This window comes from Entelurus aequoreus, linkage group LG23, assembly GCF_033978785.1.
Source record: "Entelurus aequoreus isolate RoL-2023_Sb linkage group LG23, RoL_Eaeq_v1.1, whole genome shotgun sequence".
Classification (NCBI taxonomy): Eukaryota; Metazoa; Chordata; class Actinopteri; order Syngnathiformes; family Syngnathidae; genus Entelurus; species Entelurus aequoreus.
The window spans coordinates 28,521,080-28,539,633 of NC_084753.1; the positions used below are offsets into that span (position 1 = coordinate 28,521,080).

Sequence of the window (18,554 nt, forward strand, 5' to 3'; positions counted from 1 at the left end):
TCTGACTACGGTAGCCGCAATGCGCTGAAAATCCGTCAAGGTGTGTGGCTTCATAGCTTACCAAAGTCGTAATATAACATTTTGACAGATTTTTGATCACGGGTACAAGCGGCCGAAATGAGTTTCCTCCGCCGGGTGGCGGGGCTCTCCCTTGGAGATAGGGTGAGAAGCTCTGTCATCCAGGAGGAGTTCAAAGTAAAGCCGCTGCTCCTCCACATCGACAGGAGCCAGATGAGGTGGTTCGGGCATCTGCTCAGGATGCCACCCGAACGCCTCCCTAGGGAGGTGTTTAGGGCACGTCCGACCGGTAGGAGGCCACGGGGAAGACCCAGGACACGTTGGGAAGACTATGTCTCCCGGCTGGCCTGGGAACGCCTCTGGATCCCTTGGGAAGAGCTGGACGACGTGGCTGGGGAGAGGGAAGTCTGGGCTTCCCTGCTTAGGCTGCTGCCCCCGCGACTGGACCTCGAATAAGCGGAAGAAGATGGATGGATGGATGGACGGATTTTTGAGCGTCGTGTGGAATGTTCTTTACTTTCAATGGAACATTTAAAGTTTTGGTGTTGGTTACTGCCGTCATATTGTAGTCTACACGTATCTCTTATGTGTGACTACCATCTACTGGTCACACTTATCATTACACCATGTACCAAATAAAATTGCTTCGAGGTCGGTAAGCACAACCGTTGTGAGTTCAAACCCCGGCCGAGTCATACCAAAGACTATAAAAATGGGACCCATTACCTCCCTGCTTGGCACTCAGCATCAAGGGTTGGAATTGGGGGTTAAATCACCAAAAATGATTCCCGGGCGCGGCCACCGCTGCTGCTCACTGCTCCCCTCACCTCCCAGGGAGTGATCAAGGGTGATGGGTCAAATGCAGAGAATAATTTCGCCACACCTAGTGTGTGTGTGACAATCATTGGTACTTTAACTTTAACTTTAACAACCAGAATTATTCCGTACATCAGGCGCACTGTCGATTTTTGAGAAAATTAAAGGATTTTAGGTGCGCCTTATTGTCTTAAAAATACAGTACTAATTTTTTTTTTAACTCCACAGTGATTCACTCCTTTACACGTCGGGCTGTTATGTTTTTGGGACTCTTGAATAAGCAAAATGGCCAAAACTTGTCCAAAGGCGAAAAAACTAAGTGTTGAGACGTGACTCCTCCTGCACAGCAAATGAAGTGGAGAGCTTCACCTTCGCAACAATGTTGGCCCCTGCTTTTTTGCCTGCAGGCGCCTAAGTGAAGCGTTCGTACACCGAGACATGCTTTGCAGACACAGGCATATTTGACTTGGTCTAAAAGTTTGTAAATCGAAATGTTCGCAAATAGAGGGGTTCTTAAATGGAGGTTCCACTGTAGTTACAAGACGAGAAGAATATGATTGAAGCTATTTCGCCTCTATGATCTGCGTCTTCTCCACAGAAATGCCACTAACAGTTTAGAAAAGTTGGTCAAAGAGTTGGACAAGGAGGTGAGGACGGATGCCGTTGCAGCTTCATATTACACAAAATGTTGATATCTGTTTAATCCGCTTATCCTGCGTGCGGTCTCATCCCCTTGTGGTCAGATGAACAGCAGACAGCTCATGGAGGCCTCCCTCAGGCAAATGGAGCGCGAGCGAGCGCTGCTACAGCACCAGAGTTCCGAGAACCAGCGCAAAATGGAGATGGAGGCGGACAGGAAACGTGGCCTGGAAAATGAGCGTGAGCGCCCCCTTTCGGCCGCTGGCAAAACCCAAAACCAGTGAAGTTGACACGTTGTGTAATTCGTAAATAAAAACAAAATATAATGATTTGCAAATCTTTTTCAACTTATATTCAATTGAATAGACTGCAAAGGCAAGATATGAGAAACATATTTTTTTTTTGCAAATAATCATTAACTCAGAATTTAATGGCAGCAACACGTTGCAAAAAAGTTGGCACAGGGGCATGTTCACCACTGTGTTACATGGACTTTCCTTTTAACAACACTCAGTGAACGTTTGGGAACTGAGGAGACCAATTTTAGAAGCTTTCCAGGTGGAATTCTTTCCCATTCTTGCTTGATGTACAGCTTAAGTTTTTCAACAGTCCGGGGGTCTCCGTTGTGGTATTTTAGGCTTCATAATGCGCCACACATTTTCAATGGTAGACAGGTCTGGACTACAGGCAGGCCAGTCTAGTACCCGCACTCTTTTACTACGAAGCCACGCTGTTGTAACATGTGGCTTTTCATTGTCTTGCTGAAATAAGCAGGGGCGTCCATGATAACGTTGCTTGGATATGTTGCTCCAAAACCTGTATGTACCTTTCAGCATTAATGGTGCCTTCACAGATGTGTAAGTCACCCATGTCTTGGGCACTAATACACCCCCATACCATCACAGATGCTGGCTTTTACACTTTGCGCCTATAACAATCCGGATGGTTCTTTTCCTCTTTGGTCCGGAAGACACGACGTCCAGTTTCCAAAAACAATTTGAAATGTGGACTCGTCAGACCACAGAAGACTTTTCCACTTTGCATCAGTCCATCTTAGATGAGCTCGGCCCCAGGGAAGCCGACGGCGTTTCTGGGTGTTGTTGATAAATGGCTTTGGCTTTGCATAGGAGAGTTTTAACTTACACTTACAGATGTAGCGACAAACTGTAATTACTGACAGTGGTTTTCTGAAGTGTTCCTGAGGCCATGTGGTGATATCCTTCACACACTGATGTCGCTTTTTGATGCAGTACCGCCTGACGGATTGAAGGTCACGGGCAGTGATTTCTCCAGATTCTCTGAACTTTTTGATGATATTACAGACCGTAGATGGTGAAATCCCTAAATTTCTTGCAATAGCTCGTTGGGAAATGTTGTTCTTAAACTGCTCAACAATTTGCTCACGCATTTGTTGACAAAGTGGTGACCCTCGCCCCATCCTTGTTTGTGAATAACTGAGCATTTCATGGAAGCTGCTTTTATACCCAATCATGGCACCCACCTGTTCCCAATTAGCCTGTTCACGTGTGGGATGTTCCAAATAAGTGTTTGATGAGCATTCCTCAACTTTCTCAGTCTATTTTGCCACTTGTGCCAGCTTTTTTGAAACATGTTGCAGGCATCAAATTCCAAATGAGCTAATATTTGCAAAAAATAACAGTTTTTCAGTTCGAACGTTAAGTATCTTGTCTTTGCAGTGTATTCAATTGAATATAAGTTGAAAAGTATTAGCAAATCATTGTATTCTGTTTTTATTTACCATTTACACAACGTGCCAACTTCACTGGTTTTGGGTTTTGTATGATCATGAACATTAAAAATGGTTCTTCATTTCTCTAATGCTTTTATAATTGCACACAAGTGAACAGCCTGAGGGACCAGTTCGAGGATCTGAAGAAGAGAAACCACAATACGCAGATCTCCAACGAGAAGAACATCCAGTTGCAGAAACAAGTGAGGAAGAGGGTGGCGGTGTAAATGATGATGAAGATCCTTGGTGCTGTTATTTATGACGTTCACAATGTCTCGTTTTCATCTGCAGCTCGACGAGTCTGCCGCCACGCTTCAGGCCGAGCAGGAAGCAGCGGCGAGGCTGAAGAAGAGCCAGGCGGAGATGCAGAAACAGGTCCAGAGCCTGGAGCTGAGCCTCGCGGAGGCTCAGAAGAAGTGCAAGCAGCTGGAGGAGGGCAAGATGGAGCTAGAGAAGCAGCTGACGACGCTGCAGGCCGAGCTGGAGGCAGAGAGGAGAGAGCGTGTCGTCAAGGCAGAACTAATCGCGGACCTACAAGGTGAGTTGTTGTTTTTTCATATCATGACTTTGTGTACACAGGTGGTTGTGATCAAAAATACCAAAAAAAAGTGTATTTTTCATGGATGTTTACATCTGCTGCTCCACTTGAAACCGAGTCAAGCAATAAGATGTTAAATAGTTATTGGACAAGGTCTTGGGAAATATTTAGGTCATGGGTGGAAACATCTCCTCAAAAAGCCTGAAGCAACAGGTTGAAGTGACGCCAGAACCTCTTGTGAAAAGCTGTTTGGAAAAGTTGGTTTTAAACGCTCATTGGAGACGCTGAACAACAAAGTGTGGCCTGTTTGCGTTGAAGCCTCATGTTTCCCCCTCCCCCTGTGGGTGGAGGTATGTAAAAAGTCAAAATAAATGTGACGCATTCGATGTTTACGGAGCAGTACGTCATGGTCCACCTGGTGATGTCAGGTTGTTTTCCACGTGCATGTTTTTCTTTCTCATACAGTGCAAATGCACTGCAAAAAGTCAGTGTTCAAAAACAAAACAAAAAAATACAAAAATGAGGGGTATTTTATTTGAACTAAGCAAAATTATCTGCCAATAGAACAAGAAAATTTGGCTTGTCAAGACTTTCCAAAACAAGTCAAATTAGGTAACCTCAATGAACCCCAAAATACCTTAAAATAAGTATATTCTCACTAATAAGTGCACTTTTCTTGATAGAAAAAAAAAGACCTTTTTGCTCAATATGTTGAAAAATATTCTTAAATGAAGTAAATGCTAGTGCCATTATCTTGACATAATATGCGCTCAGCATTACATTTCTTGAAACCAGCAAACTTATACTAAAAACAAATGTATTGTTCTTAATGGAAAGGCAACAAGGCAACATCTTGTTACTCTCGGGGTCTCCTAGCCGCTCAGGCAAATCATATGGTCTAAAAATGCATTTTTCCATGGATAACATGACATCATCGCGCCAAGTGCGTGCTCTTTCAGTCAATTAGTGCGCATATATACAGCCCGGCCCCCGGCCAAAATGTTTTAATTGTAATTTTGAGGAATTTATCTGAATGTGTATGAACTATATCTGTTCAAAATTGTTTGAAATGTTAAATGTTTACATATTAGCTGTCAGTTTACTGTACTGTGCCAACTGTACTACTATATGAGTACTTATGTTCTATTGTTTCATTGAAAATAAAACAGCAAAGTCCATTTGACTGTCATCTGTTTTAATTATGAGACACAATTGTGTCAAAATCATGATTTTTTTTTATTGCTTGAAATAAGAAATTATTACTTTAAAAAAGTAGTTTTATACTTGTGAGTGTTGATGACACAGCTTTGCAACAGTTTATATTCTAGTTTCAAGCATGTTTTACGCAATATAGGTCATCAAATCTCAGCAACAAGCTGTAATATCTTACTGAGATCATTTAGGACCAAAACACTTAAAACAAGTAAAACACTCTAACATAAAATCTGCTTAGTGAGAAGAATTATCTTATCAGACAGAAAATAAGCAAATATCACCCTTATTTGAGATATTTAATCTTACTTAGATTTCAGTTCTATGTCTTGAACCCCCTCTCTATATCTTTGTATTCACCAACCTCAGGACAGACGTCTGGCCTGCAAGCGGAGGTGACAGAAGTGAAGTCGTTTCTCTCCTCGGTCCAGACTGAGAAGAACCAACTACAGGAGAAGCTGAATGACCTCGAGAAGGTTGGTTTCTGATTGCGTACTTGAAACACCAGAACTAGGGGTGTCCCAGTACAACTTTTTCACTTTCGATATGATACCAGTATTGGCCGATACCGATAATGATGCAATACAATATCAGCACAAATCATAGTACCGTATTTTTCGGACCTTAGGGCGCACTGCCGATGAGCGGGTCTAGTCTATTTTCATACAAAAGGCGCACCGGATTATAAGGCGCATCAAAGGGGTCATCATTTTTATTTTTTTTCTACATAACATGTAACGGTGGTTCTTTGTTGCAAAATATTGTTATTTACATAGCTCACCTTCGACCAGTGTTGGGTTAGTTACTGAAAACCAGTAACTAGTTACATTTACTAGTTACTTTATTTCAAAAGTAACTCAGTTACTAACTCAGTTACTTACACCAAAAAGTAATGCGTTACTGTGATAAATTAACTATTTAGTTACTTATACACTACCGTTCAAAAGTTTGGGGTCACATTGAAATGTCCTTATTTTTGAAGGAAAAGCACTGTACTTTTCAATGAAGATAACTTTAAACTAGTCTTGACTTTCAAGAAATACACTCTATACATTGCTAATGTGGTAAATGACTATTCTAGCTGCAAATGTCTGGTTTTTGGTGCAATATCTACATAGGTGTATAGAGGCCCATTTCCAGAAACTATCACTCCAGTGTTCTAATGGTACAATGTGTTTGCTCATTGGCTCAGAAGGCTAATTGATGATTAGAAAACCCTTGTGCAATCATGTTCACACATCTGAAAACAGTTTAGCTCGTTACAGAAGCTACAAAACTGACCTTCCTTTGAGCCGATTGAGTTTCTGGAGCATCATATTTGTGGGGTCAATTAAACGCTCAAAATGGCCAGAAAAAGAGAACTTTCATCTGAAACTCGTCAGTCTATTCTTGTTCTTAGAAATGAAGGCTATTCCACAAAATTGTTTGGGTGACCCCAAACTTTTGAACGGTAGTATATATATTTTTTAATTTTTTTAAGGCCCCCTTTAATGCCCTTTTAGCCTTCATTTCAGTACTGTTATTGCACTGGAGAATAATACAATCTGTTGATCAACTTGACATGCATTTGCATCACTGAACTCTGCTAAGCAATGTGCGCTACATACAACACACAAAGACAAAGATATGTTTCAAAGGGCCAATTTATTTTGGGCCAGAACAAATTGACAAAACTATTTTAAATGGCTGCAACATAACATACATAAGTAACAAACAGCATAATAACAACATAGCTGTAAACCAAGGAAGGCACACACTACATACACAAAGCCTAACCAGGCGTTTTTTACTCTCAAGGAATTCTGAAATAAAATCATGTCTGAAGTCCAGAACACTCTACACATTTCCCCAGTTTTCGTTAAGAGAAAAGGAAAGATTGGCCTGGCCCACTAGCATCCCTCTTTGTGTTTGTGAACTTTATAGTCTATACATTTAGAGTGATGTGATAATCAAACACTCTAGAAGTCTAGAATGAAAAGTATATAAGAGAATTGACATAGTGTGTGTACCTTCAGTGCTGAATGATGAGCAGAGGCAGAGTTTGGAGTGTCTTCTTTAGCTCGCTTTCCATTTTTATGTACTCACTGTCCAGGTGCCATTTGACGCCCGGTATCATGCTAATTAGCTGCCTGAAAGTGGGTGACTCCACTGTAGAAATAGTCTGCATGTCTTCTAGCACACACGCTGCAATGGCTCTATCAATGTTGTCTTGGGTAGCAGTCCCTCCGTTAAAATCCAGCCGCTGTTGCTTAGGAGGTGAACTGTGTCTCTCTTTACTAGCTTCGTCGAAGCATGTTGCTTTTGTAGCTGTTTCAGCAGATTTGAATCGCTAGGATAGGATCTTTGATCCAAGACACAACTTACATGTAACTAAAAATGTTATTTTCTTTGTGGTCAACAAAAGAAAAGTAACTCGACTTTGACTTCGCCATGATGTAAACACAGACACGCCCCCTCCCACACACACACAGAGCGCATCACAACAAAATTAGGCATAATAATGTGTTAATTCCACGACTGTATATATCGGTTGATATGGGAATCGGTAATTGAGAGTTGGACAATATGGGGATATCGGCAAAAAAGCCATTATCGGACATCTCTAATCCTGATGCAGTCAATTTAATCATGCAGACACTTTCTATTATGTTTTTTCCTTCGAGAATTCATATATCTAAGTAATATGCAACTATGATTATTTTAGACATGTTTATACTGACAAATGTTTTTTTTCAGACTGCAATATTGTTCAAAATAAGGACACTTACTATGTCTCGCATCTATGCTACTGTACGCTTAGCCTACCATGTTTATATTTTGTTAATGTTTTTCACTAAAATAGAAGAAAAAAACAAATTTGTGTGCTTATTGGAGTACTTTTCGATGTTGACTGGATGTCCAGCTATACACACGTAAACGCACTGCAGGCCTGCTTGTATCAGAGAGTTTAGATGCAATCCGATATCATCCGATACATGTTTTTTTGCGGATATCATTATCGGATGTGTACTCTCCTAATCAGAATTTACAGTCTGTAAAATCTGCTTTGTCCGTTCAGGCAAAGAGCAACCAAGAGATTGAGTTGACGTTCAAGCTGAAGTCGGTCCAGCAGAGCCTGGAGCAGGAGGAGACTGAGCACAAGGCAACTAAAGCAAAGCTGGTGGACGAAAACCAAAGTTATCAGTCTATCGAGATGGCAAAATCTGCCTCCTTGAAAGGTGAGCGAGAGGAGGTGCACAACTGACATAATTTATTAACCACGTGACGACATCATCGTCATCATCTACTGTTTACATCTTGATCATTTACAATAAAATAGCAATCTGGCTTGGAATAAGGAGAATCGGGTCTCTTTTATTACTCGGTGACCCTTGAGCACCCCTTTTTAATGAGCTATAAACTACAATGACACTGTACAACAGTAGGGGGAGCCCTAGTGCAAAAAAATCTAGTCTCATGTTGGCGCTTACCTTGTGTTGCAGAGCTGGAGCACACGCTTCAGGAGGAGCGCGTCCTGAAGCAGGAGGTGGAGGCAAAGCTGCTACAGCTGAAGAAGGATCACTCAATGCTGGACTGTGATTACAAGCAGATGCAGAACAAAATGGATGAACTGCAGACACAAAAGGAGAGAGTCTCTGACGAGGTTTGTGGATGACAAAGGCGGCTCATGAGGGTTTTGCAAGTGGTGGCCTGCCTACCATAAGTGTGACCTGAGTCACTCAGATGTTAGAATAGTGCACAAGTAATATACAAGTAAAGTAACTTTTAGGAAATAGTTAAATGTCATCTGCAAAAATAAGTAGTAGAGGCTTTTTTGTATTTATATACAGTATAATGAAGAGCTGGGCAAATATTTTGACTCGGGGGCCACATCGAGAGAAAAATGTGTCTGGGGGGAACATGTGTATGTGTGTATAAATGATATATACACTACCGTTCAAAAGTTTGGGGTCACATTGAAATGTCCTTATTTTTTAAGGAAAAGCACTGTACTTTTCAATGAAGATAACTTTAAACTAGTCTTAACTTTAAAGAAATACAGTCTATACATTGCTAATGTGGTAAATGACTATTCTAGCTGCAAATGTCTGGTTTTTGGTGCAATATCTACATAAGTGTATAGAGGCCCATTTCCAGCAACTATCACTCCAGTGTTCTAATGGTACAATGTGTTTGCTCATTGGCTCAGAAGGCTAATTGATGATTAGAAAACCCTTGTGCAATCATGTTCACACATCTGAAAACAGTTTAGCTCGTTACAGAAGCTACAAAACAGACCTTCCTTTGAGCAGATTGAGTTTCTGGAGCATCACATTTGTGGGGTCAATTAAACGCTCAAAATGGCCAGAAAAAGAGAACTTTCATCTGAAACTTGACAGTCTATTCTTGTTCTTAGAAATGAAGGCTATTCCACAAAATTGTTTGGGTGACCCCAAACTTTTGAACGGTAGTGTACACATTTAGCTGTAAAAACCTGCTGTACCGTATTTTTCCGATTATAAATCGCTCCGGAGTATAAGTCGCACCGGCCGAAAATGCATAATAAAGAAGGAAAAAAACATATATAAGTCGCACTAGAGTAGAGATGTCCGATAATATCGGACTGCCGATATTATCCGCCGATAAATGCTTTATCGGTTTCGGTTTCAAAAAGTAACATTTATGATTTTTTAAAATGCCGCTGTACGGAGACACGGATGTAGGGAGAAGTACAGAGCACCAATAAACCTTAAAGGCATTGCCTTTGCGTGCCGGCCCAATCACATAATATCTACGACTTTTCACACACGCAAGTGAATGCAATGCATACTTGGTCAACAGCCATACAGGTCACACTGAGGGTAGCCGTATAAACAACTTTAACACTGTTACAAATATGCGCCACACTGTGAACCCACACCAAACAAGAATGACAAACACATTTCGGGAGAACATCCGCACCGTAACACAACATAAACACAACAGAACAAATACCCAGAACCCCTTGCAGCACTAACTTTTCCGAGACGCTGCAATATACACCCCCCGGTAGCCCCCCCAACCCCGCCCACCTCAACCTCCTCATGCTCTCTCAGGGAGAGCATGTCCCAAATTCTGCTGGCCCCACTATGGACTGGACTCCCACTATTATGTTGGATCCACTATGGACTGGACTTTCGCTGATATGTTGGATCCACTATGGACTGGACTTTCGCTGATATGTTGGATCCACTATGGACTGGACTTTCACAATATTATGTCAGACCCACTTGACATCCATTGCTTTCGGTCTCCCCTAGAGGGGGGGGTTACCCACATATGCGGTCCTCTCCAAGGTTTCTCATAGTCATTCACATTGACGTCCCACTGGGGTGAGTTTTTCCTTGCCCTTATGTGGGCTCTGTACCGACGATGTCGTTGTGGCCTGTGCAGCCCTTTGAGACACTTGTGATTTAGGGCTATATAAATAAACATTGATTGATTGATTGATTGAAATTCCAAGCTGCTGTTTTGAGGCATGTTAAAAAAAATAATGCACTTTGTGACTTCAATAATAAATATGGCAGTGCCATGTTGGCATTTTTTTCCATAACTTGAGTTGATTTATTTTGGAAAACCTTGTTACATTGTTTAATGCATCCAGCGGGGCATCACAACAAAATTAGGCATAATAATGTGTTAATTCCACAACTGTATATATCGGTATCGGTTGATATTGGAATTAAGAGTTGGACAATATCGGATATCAGCAAAAAAGCCATTATTGGACATCTCTAATTGAAATACTTTCTATAGTTCAAGACTTACAGTAATTTAAAAACAGCACTGCACATCATAATGGCGGCGACAGTTTTGATGTTAAAGGTCTAAAAAAAACGATGTAGAACGTCCGGCGGGCTGGATTAAAAATCTTAATGGGCCGTATTTTGCCCAGGTCTGGTATAACGAATAGATGCCATGTCATACCAAAGACTATAAAAATGGGAGCCATTACCTCCCTGCTTGGCACTCAGCATCAAGGGTTGGAATTGGGGGTTAAATCACCAAAAATGATTCCCGGGCGCGGCCACCGCTGCTGCTCACTGCTCCCCTCACCTCCCAGGGGGTGATCAAGGGTGATGGGTCAAATGCAGAGAATAATTTCGCCACACCTAGTGTGTGTTGGTACTTTAACTTTAACTTTAATGTATTTATATTAGGTATTTAGCTGGGCCTTTTATATGAAAAAACAACATCCTTATTTAGGTAAGTTGGTGCTAAATGTAGATTTGGTATTGAAATATTATACAATTTTTAAGCCACATCCAGCCCATTGAGGCAGAAAGACAGTAAGGTCTGAGTGAGTTACACCCTCTGCTGGTCACTGTCAAGTAGTAAACAACCTATAATATCACTGTAGCATAACCATACATTATCATCATCCACTTGCACAATATCATCACTAATGATGAGTGCTTGTGCAGGTCAAGAACCTGAGCCTGCGGCTGGAACAGGAGATCCACAAGCGCGGTCTAGCCCAGAGTGAGCTGAAAATGGAGAAACAGCAGGTGACCGTCCTGGGCACCTCGGAGAAGCAGCTCAAGCAGGAGCTCAACCAACTCCTGGAGATGAAGCAGGTCCTGGACAAACAGAACCACGACATGCGCAGGTCAGACGACAACACGCGCTTACCGGTGATGTACGGCAACTGTTCTGGGAATGACAGATTGATGGTGCTGTTGCAGGGAGAAGCAGGAGGCGGATGACCTTTTGAAGGAATTAAAGGACCAGTTGGAAGCGGAGCAGTATTTCACGGTATAATATATATCGTTTTTCTACAGCGACTGCTTTGCAGACAGTAGTGCTACTTAACCACTAAATATGCTACATTTGTGCTGTCAAATGAATAGAAAATCCTGTTTTTTCTCCGTAAGACCCTTTACAAGACGCAGATCCGCGAACTGAAAGAGGAGTGTGATGAGAGGAACCAACTTCATAAAGAGGCTCAGCAACGTCTGGCAGAATACCAGGAGGAAAGGTAACTGCAGGCTGAAAAGGCGGATAAGTAAAACACTGCATGAATATTCAAGTATTACACAAGAGTAACTGGGTTGCTTGCTTCAGTGCTCCCCCTGTAGTTGTGAAATGGGATTGACTTTTTCTGTTCTTACTACAAAACCCAGTGAAGTTGGCACGTTGTGTAAATGGTAAATATAAACAGAATACAATGATTTGCAAATCCTTTTCAACTTATATTCAATTGAATAGACTGCAAAGACAAGATACTTAACGTTCCAACTAGGAAACTTTGTTATTTTTTGCAAATATTAGCTCATTTGGAATTTGATGCCTGCAACACGTTTCAAAAAAGCTGGCACAAGTGGCAAAAAAGACTGACCAGGTTGAGGAATGCTCATCAAACACTTATTTGGAACATCCCACAGGTGAACAGCCTAATTGGGAACAGGTGGGTGCCATGATTGGGTATAAAAGCAGCTTCCGTGAAATGCTCAGTCATTCACAAACAAGGATGGGGCGAGGGTCACCACTTTGTCAACAAATGCGTGAGCAAATTGTCGAACAGTTTAAGAACAACATTTCTCAACCAGCTATTGCAAGGAATTTAGGGATTTCACCATCTACGGTCCGTAATATCATCAAAAGGTTCAGAGAATCTGGAGAAATCACTGCAAGGCCGAAAACAAACAGTGAATGCCTGTGACCTTCGATCCCTGCATCAAAAAGCGACATCAGTGTGTAAAGGATATCGCCACATGAGCTTAGGAACACTTCAGAAAACCACTGTCAGTAACTACAGTTCGTCACTACATGTTTAAGTATAAGTTAAAACTCTACTATGCAAAGCAAAAGCCATTTATCAACAACACCCAGAAACGCCGCCGGCTTCCCTGGGCCCGAGCTCATCTAAGATGGAATGATGCAAAGTGTAAAAGTGTTCTTTGGTCTGACGAGTCCACATTTCAAATTGTTTTTGGAAACTGTGGATGTCGTGTCCTCCGGACCAAAGAGGAAAGGAACCATCCGGATTGTTCTAGGCGCAAAGTTCAAAAGCCAGCATCTGTGATGGTATGGGGGTGTATTAGTGCCCAAGGCATGGGTAACTTAACCATTACTGCTGAAAGGTACATACAGGTTTTGGAGCAACATATGTTGCCATCCAAGTATTGGACGCCCCTGCTTATTTCAGCAAGACAATGCCAAGCCACGTGTTACTTCAGCGTGGCTTCATAGTGAAAGAGTGCAGGTACTAGACTGGCCTGCCTGTAGTCCAGACCTGTCTCCCATTGAAAATGTGTGGCACATCATGAAGCCTAAAATAGCACAACGGAGACCCCCGGACTGTTGAACAACTTAAGCTGTACATCAAGCAAGAATGGGAAATAATTCCACCTGAAAACCTTCAAAAATTGGTCTCCTCAGTTCCCAAACGTTTACTGAGTGTTGTTAAAAGGAAAGGCCATGTAACACAGTGGTAAAAATGCCCCTGTGTCAACTTTTTTGCAATGTGTTGCTGCCATTAAATTCTAAGTTAATGATTATTTGCAAAAAAAAATGATTTTTTTCAGTTTGAACATTAAATATCTTGTCTTTGCAGTCTATTCAATTGAATATAAGTTGAAAAGGATTTGCAAATCATTGTATTCTGTTTTTATTTACCATTTACACAACGTGCCAACTTCACTGGTTTTGGGGTTTATATTACAAGGTTGTATATTATCACACTGTTTTTGAAGTTGTTATTATAATGTTGTCGTTTTTTTAATCAAATGTGTTTTTTTGCTTTGTACGAAAAAACAGGTTTATACTATTTTCTTCACCACCTTGAATTGGTAAGTTACGTCTTCTTCTTTTTCTTTTTTCTAACCACAGGGAATCGCTCGCATCCCAGCTGGAAACCAGTCTGACCAAGGCAGACTCAGAGCAGCTGGCTCGCTCTGTCGTGGAGGAGCAGTACTCCAGTCTGGAGAAGGAGAAGATCATGAAGGAGCTGGAGATCAAGGACATGATGGCCAGACACAAGCGGGACCTTGGCGACAAGGAGGCCACGATCAGCTCGGTGAGAACACACCGGATGCGTATATATACATATACATAACAAGCATATACAATAATACAGTTGTACCTCGGGGTATGAGTTTGCTTGGATTTGTGACACTGGTCATACTTTGATCAACTAGTATTGTGAAACAGCGTTGCTCCTTAAAATGTATTAAAATACATTTAATGACCAAAACATCACAGTTTTAACATGCAACATGACTTTTATTAACAAAAAACGTTTAACAGCTACAAGCAGCTGCAGTAGTTTTGTGAAGAAACAATAATAATTTACTGCATTTGCCTTGGAGAGCAGACTTCTACATTATCTCCTTCGAGCTGTTTTATCCATCTAACACACTATCAGCGGCTTCTTCATATTTTCATGGATAAATGTGTGCCGTTTAGATATTATTCTTACGTCCTGGTTGGGCATGGTGCAGGCTAGCATGTTTTTAATGATTTACTTCTTAAATTCAAGGAATATCCGCTCTCTCCTTCACACTTTCTTAGTTCCCAATACTTTCAATGATTCGAACAACAAAGTTATGTGGATCTCTTGCTATTAGCTTTAACTAGCGAGTGCGATTGGATGTTTTGGTCGGATCTTACGAGTTTCCCTGTGAAGGCTCTTCACCCGAATTTTTGCACGCAACCTAAAGCCTAACAATTAGCCGAAAGACGGCTCAAATACGGAAAAACTCTTGAGATGATGCACGCGTATCCCAAGGTTCCACTGTAATTATTGTTTTAGAAATATTATTGTTTTATGTTAGAATTAGGGCTGCAACTAACGATTAATTTGATAATCGATTAATCTGTCGATTATTACTTCGATTAATCAATTAATAATCGGATAGAAGAGACAAACTACATTTCTACCCTTTCCAGTATTTTATTGGAAAAAAACAGCATACTGGCACCATACTTATTTTGATTATTGTTTCTCAGCTGTTTGTACATGTTGCAGTTTATAAATAAAGGTTTATTAAAAAAATTTTAAAAAATAAAAATAAAATTGCCTCTGCGCATGCGCATAGCATAGATCCAACGAATCGATGACTAAATTAATCGCCAACTATTTTTATAATCGATTTTAATCGATTTAATCGATTAGTTGCTGCAGCCCTAGTTAGAATTATAAAACATTACCAAATATTACTACTCTTAAACATGCATAATTGGTATAGGACTTGTCCCACTTAGGTCAATTATCTTGCCGCAGGAGGTCATTAAATCCCGAATTAAGTAAAAATTTACTACGTTTTTTCTTTGTCTTTGACTGCTTAACTAAATATTTTACTTACCGTATTTTCCGGACCATAGGGCGCACCGGATTATAAGGTGCACTGCCGATGAATGGTCTATTTTTTAAAATCTTTTTTCATTTATTCGGCGCACCGGATTATAGGTCGCATTAAAAAACCTCTTAAGGCCCAAGCTGTTTGTTTACATGCTTGTTTTATTTCTCTTTGCTATTTGGCCTTATTGGACCCTAATTGGAATAAAAACTGATAATCATCTTTTGGTATGATGTACTTTTAGTCCATAAGTACACAAACGTGTACTTCATTTTTAGTGACATGCTAATTTTTATTTTTACACTTTTTTTTCCCGAATTCCATTGTATGTTATACTCTTCTGACACCACCAGATGGCAGTATATGTGTCCACATAAGCGGCCATAAGACCCCAATTCAGTAGTGCACACAATTTTGGAAATAAGAGCTAAAAGGTGCTGTCCACGCATGTGGCCACTAAAGCCTTTAGAATTAAAGGAGTCATATTATTATTATTTTTTTCCTAAATTTAAAAGACTTCCTTGTGGTCTACATAACATGTAATGGTGGTTCTTTGGTCAAAATGTTGCATAGATTATGTTTTATAGACCATCTTCAAGCCGCTTTCTGACAGTTGCTTCCGGATGCTCTGTTTTGCGAGCATTCTTATGCAAGGACGGGAGTGGAAGAAGTGTCAAAAGATGGAGCTAACTGTTTTAATGACATTCAGACTTTACTTCAATCAATAACAGAGCAGCATCTCCTCATCCGTGGCTCACTAGTGCAACAACAACGCCGGAAATGTGTCCTGTGAAAAACCGTCAGACCAGTAATCTAATAACTAAAGTTCCTTGGGTGAATAATGTAAACTCACTACACCGGTATGTTTTAGCGCTTTCATGGCGAGTTTACTGACAGATGTAAGTAAGAACTTTACACTACTTTATATTAGAATTGACAACAGCGGAGGACAATCCATCAAGCGGTGCGGCTTCATAGCTTACCAAAGTCGTACTAAAACATTTTGCTAGATTTTTGAGCGCCGTGTGTAATGTTCTATATTTTTAATGGAACATTTAAAATGTTGGTGTTGTTTACTTGAGTGCAGCCTACACTTATCTCTTATGTTTGACTGCCATCTACTGGTCACACTTATCATTACATCGGTTGCCATCTCACATTAAAGGCCTACTGAAATGAAATGTTCTTATTTAAACGGGGATATCAGGTCCATTCTATGTGTCATACTTGATCATTTTGCGATATTGCCATATTTTTGCTGAAAGGATTTAGTAGAGAACATCGACGATAAAGTTCGCAACTTTTGGTCGCTGATAAAAAAGCCTTGCCTGTACCGGAAGTAGCGTGACGTCACAGGTTGTGGAGCTCCTCACATCTGCACATTGTTTACAATCATGGCCAGCAGCAGTGAGAGCGATTCGGACCGAGAAAGCGACGATTTCCCCATTAATTTGAGCGAGGATAAAAGATTTGTGGATGAGGAAAGTGAGAGTGAAGGATTAGAGGGCAGTGGAAGCGATTCAGATAGGGAAGATGCTTTGAGAGGCGGGTGGGACCTGATATTCAGCTGGGAATGACTAAAACAGTAAATAAACACAAGACATATATATACTCTATTAGCCACAACACAACCAGGCTTATATTTAATATGCCACAAATTAATCCGCATAACAAACACCTCCCCCCTCCCGTCCATATAACCCACCAATACAAATCAAACACCCGCACAACACACTCAATCCCACAGCTCAAAGTACTGTTCACCTCCGCAAAGTTCATACAGCACATATATTTCCCCAAAGTTACGTACGTGACATGCACATAGCGGCACGCACGGACGGGCAAGCGATCAAATGTTTGGAAGCCAAAGCTGTACTCACGGTACCGCGTCTGCTATCCAACTCAAAGTCCTCCTGGTTGTGTTGCTGTAGCCAGCCGCTAATACACCGATCCCATCTACAGCTTTCTTCTTTGCTGTCTTCATTGTTCATTAAACAATTTGCAAGATTCACCAACACAGATGTCCAGAATACTGTGGATTTTTGCGATGAAAACAGACGACTTAATAGCTGGCCACAATGGTGTCCCAATATGTCCGCACAATCCGTGACGTCATGCGCAAACGTCATCATACCGAGACGTTTTCAGCAGAATATTTTGCGGGAAATTTAAAATTGCACTTTACTAATCTAACCCGGCCGTATTGGCATGTGTTGCAATGTTAAGATTTCATCATTGATATATAAACTATCAGACTGCGTGGTTGGTAGTGGGTTTCATCCATCCATCCATCCATTTTCTACCGCTTTTTCCCTTCGGGGTCGCGGGGGGCGCTGGAGCCTATGTCAGCTACAATCGGGCGGAAGGCGGGGTACACCCTGGACAAGTCGCCACCTCATCGCAGGGCCAACACAGTAGGCCTTTAATCTCTCACAAAGTAAATTGTCATTCAAGACAGCTTTGAAGATACACCTATTGCAGCTGCCCACATGACGTGAATTTTTAATACTGGGTTTAGCTAACTTTTTTATCTTATGTTGTATTTTTCCTTTGTATAATGTTTGGTAATGCATGTATTCTTTGTATTTTTATTTTGTATGCTCCTATATGGACCCCAGGAAGACTAGCAGTCGCCTTGGCGTCAGCTAATGGGGATCCATTCAATAAACAATAAACACCATGTACCAAATAAAATAGCTTTGAGGTGGGGAAGCTCAACCAAACGTATTCCTTGCATTAGGCGCACCGGGCTATAAGGCGCACTGTGGAGTTTTGAGGGAAAAAAGGATTTTAGGTGCGCCTTATAGTCCGGAAAATACGATAGTATTTTTGTACATTAATGCCAACAGTTGCTCACATGTGGTTTCCAAGTAAAGCCAAGATCCTCTGTTGGCATGTTTAGATTAAAGGCCTACTGAAATTAATTTTTTTTATTTAAACGGGGAAAGCAGATCCATTCTATGTCATACTTGATCATTTTGCGATATTGCCATATTTTTGCTGAAAGGATTTAGTAGAGAACATCGACGATAAAGTTCGCAACTTTTGGTCGCTGATAAAAAAAAGCCTTGCCTGTACCGGAAGTAGCGTGACGTCACAGGTTGAAAGGCTCCTCACATTTCCCCATTGTTTACACCAGCAGCGAGAGCGATTCGGACCGAGAAAGCGACGATTACCCCATTAATTTGAGCCAGGATGAAAGATTTGTGGATGAGGAACGTGAGAGTGAAGGACTAGAGTGCAGTGCAGGACGCATCTTTTT

At 41.1% G+C, this 18,554-nt stretch overlaps 1 protein-coding gene across 2 annotated transcripts in view; it reads left to right on the forward strand.

Moving 5' to 3' along the window:
• Positions 1 to 18,554, forward strand: part of LOC133641115 (rho-associated protein kinase 2-like) — a 146,500-nt gene that overhangs the window by 94,964 nt on the left and 32,982 nt on the right. For both annotated transcript variants that reach the window (XM_062034989.1, XM_062034988.1), the window contains exons 12-22: positions 1,433 to 1,481; positions 1,578 to 1,713; positions 3,335 to 3,426; positions 3,515 to 3,761; positions 5,343 to 5,449; positions 8,032 to 8,191; positions 8,456 to 8,616; positions 11,417 to 11,601; positions 11,678 to 11,747; positions 11,867 to 11,970; positions 13,824 to 14,010. In XM_062034989.1, coding sequence (XP_061890973.1) covers positions 1,433 to 1,481; positions 1,578 to 1,713; positions 3,335 to 3,426; positions 3,515 to 3,761; positions 5,343 to 5,449; positions 8,032 to 8,191; positions 8,456 to 8,616; positions 11,417 to 11,601; positions 11,678 to 11,747; positions 11,867 to 11,970; positions 13,824 to 14,010 — 1,498 coding nt within the window. The remainder of the gene's footprint in view (positions 1 to 1,432; positions 1,482 to 1,577; positions 1,714 to 3,334; positions 3,427 to 3,514; positions 3,762 to 5,342; positions 5,450 to 8,031; positions 8,192 to 8,455; positions 8,617 to 11,416; positions 11,602 to 11,677; positions 11,748 to 11,866; positions 11,971 to 13,823; positions 14,011 to 18,554) is intronic.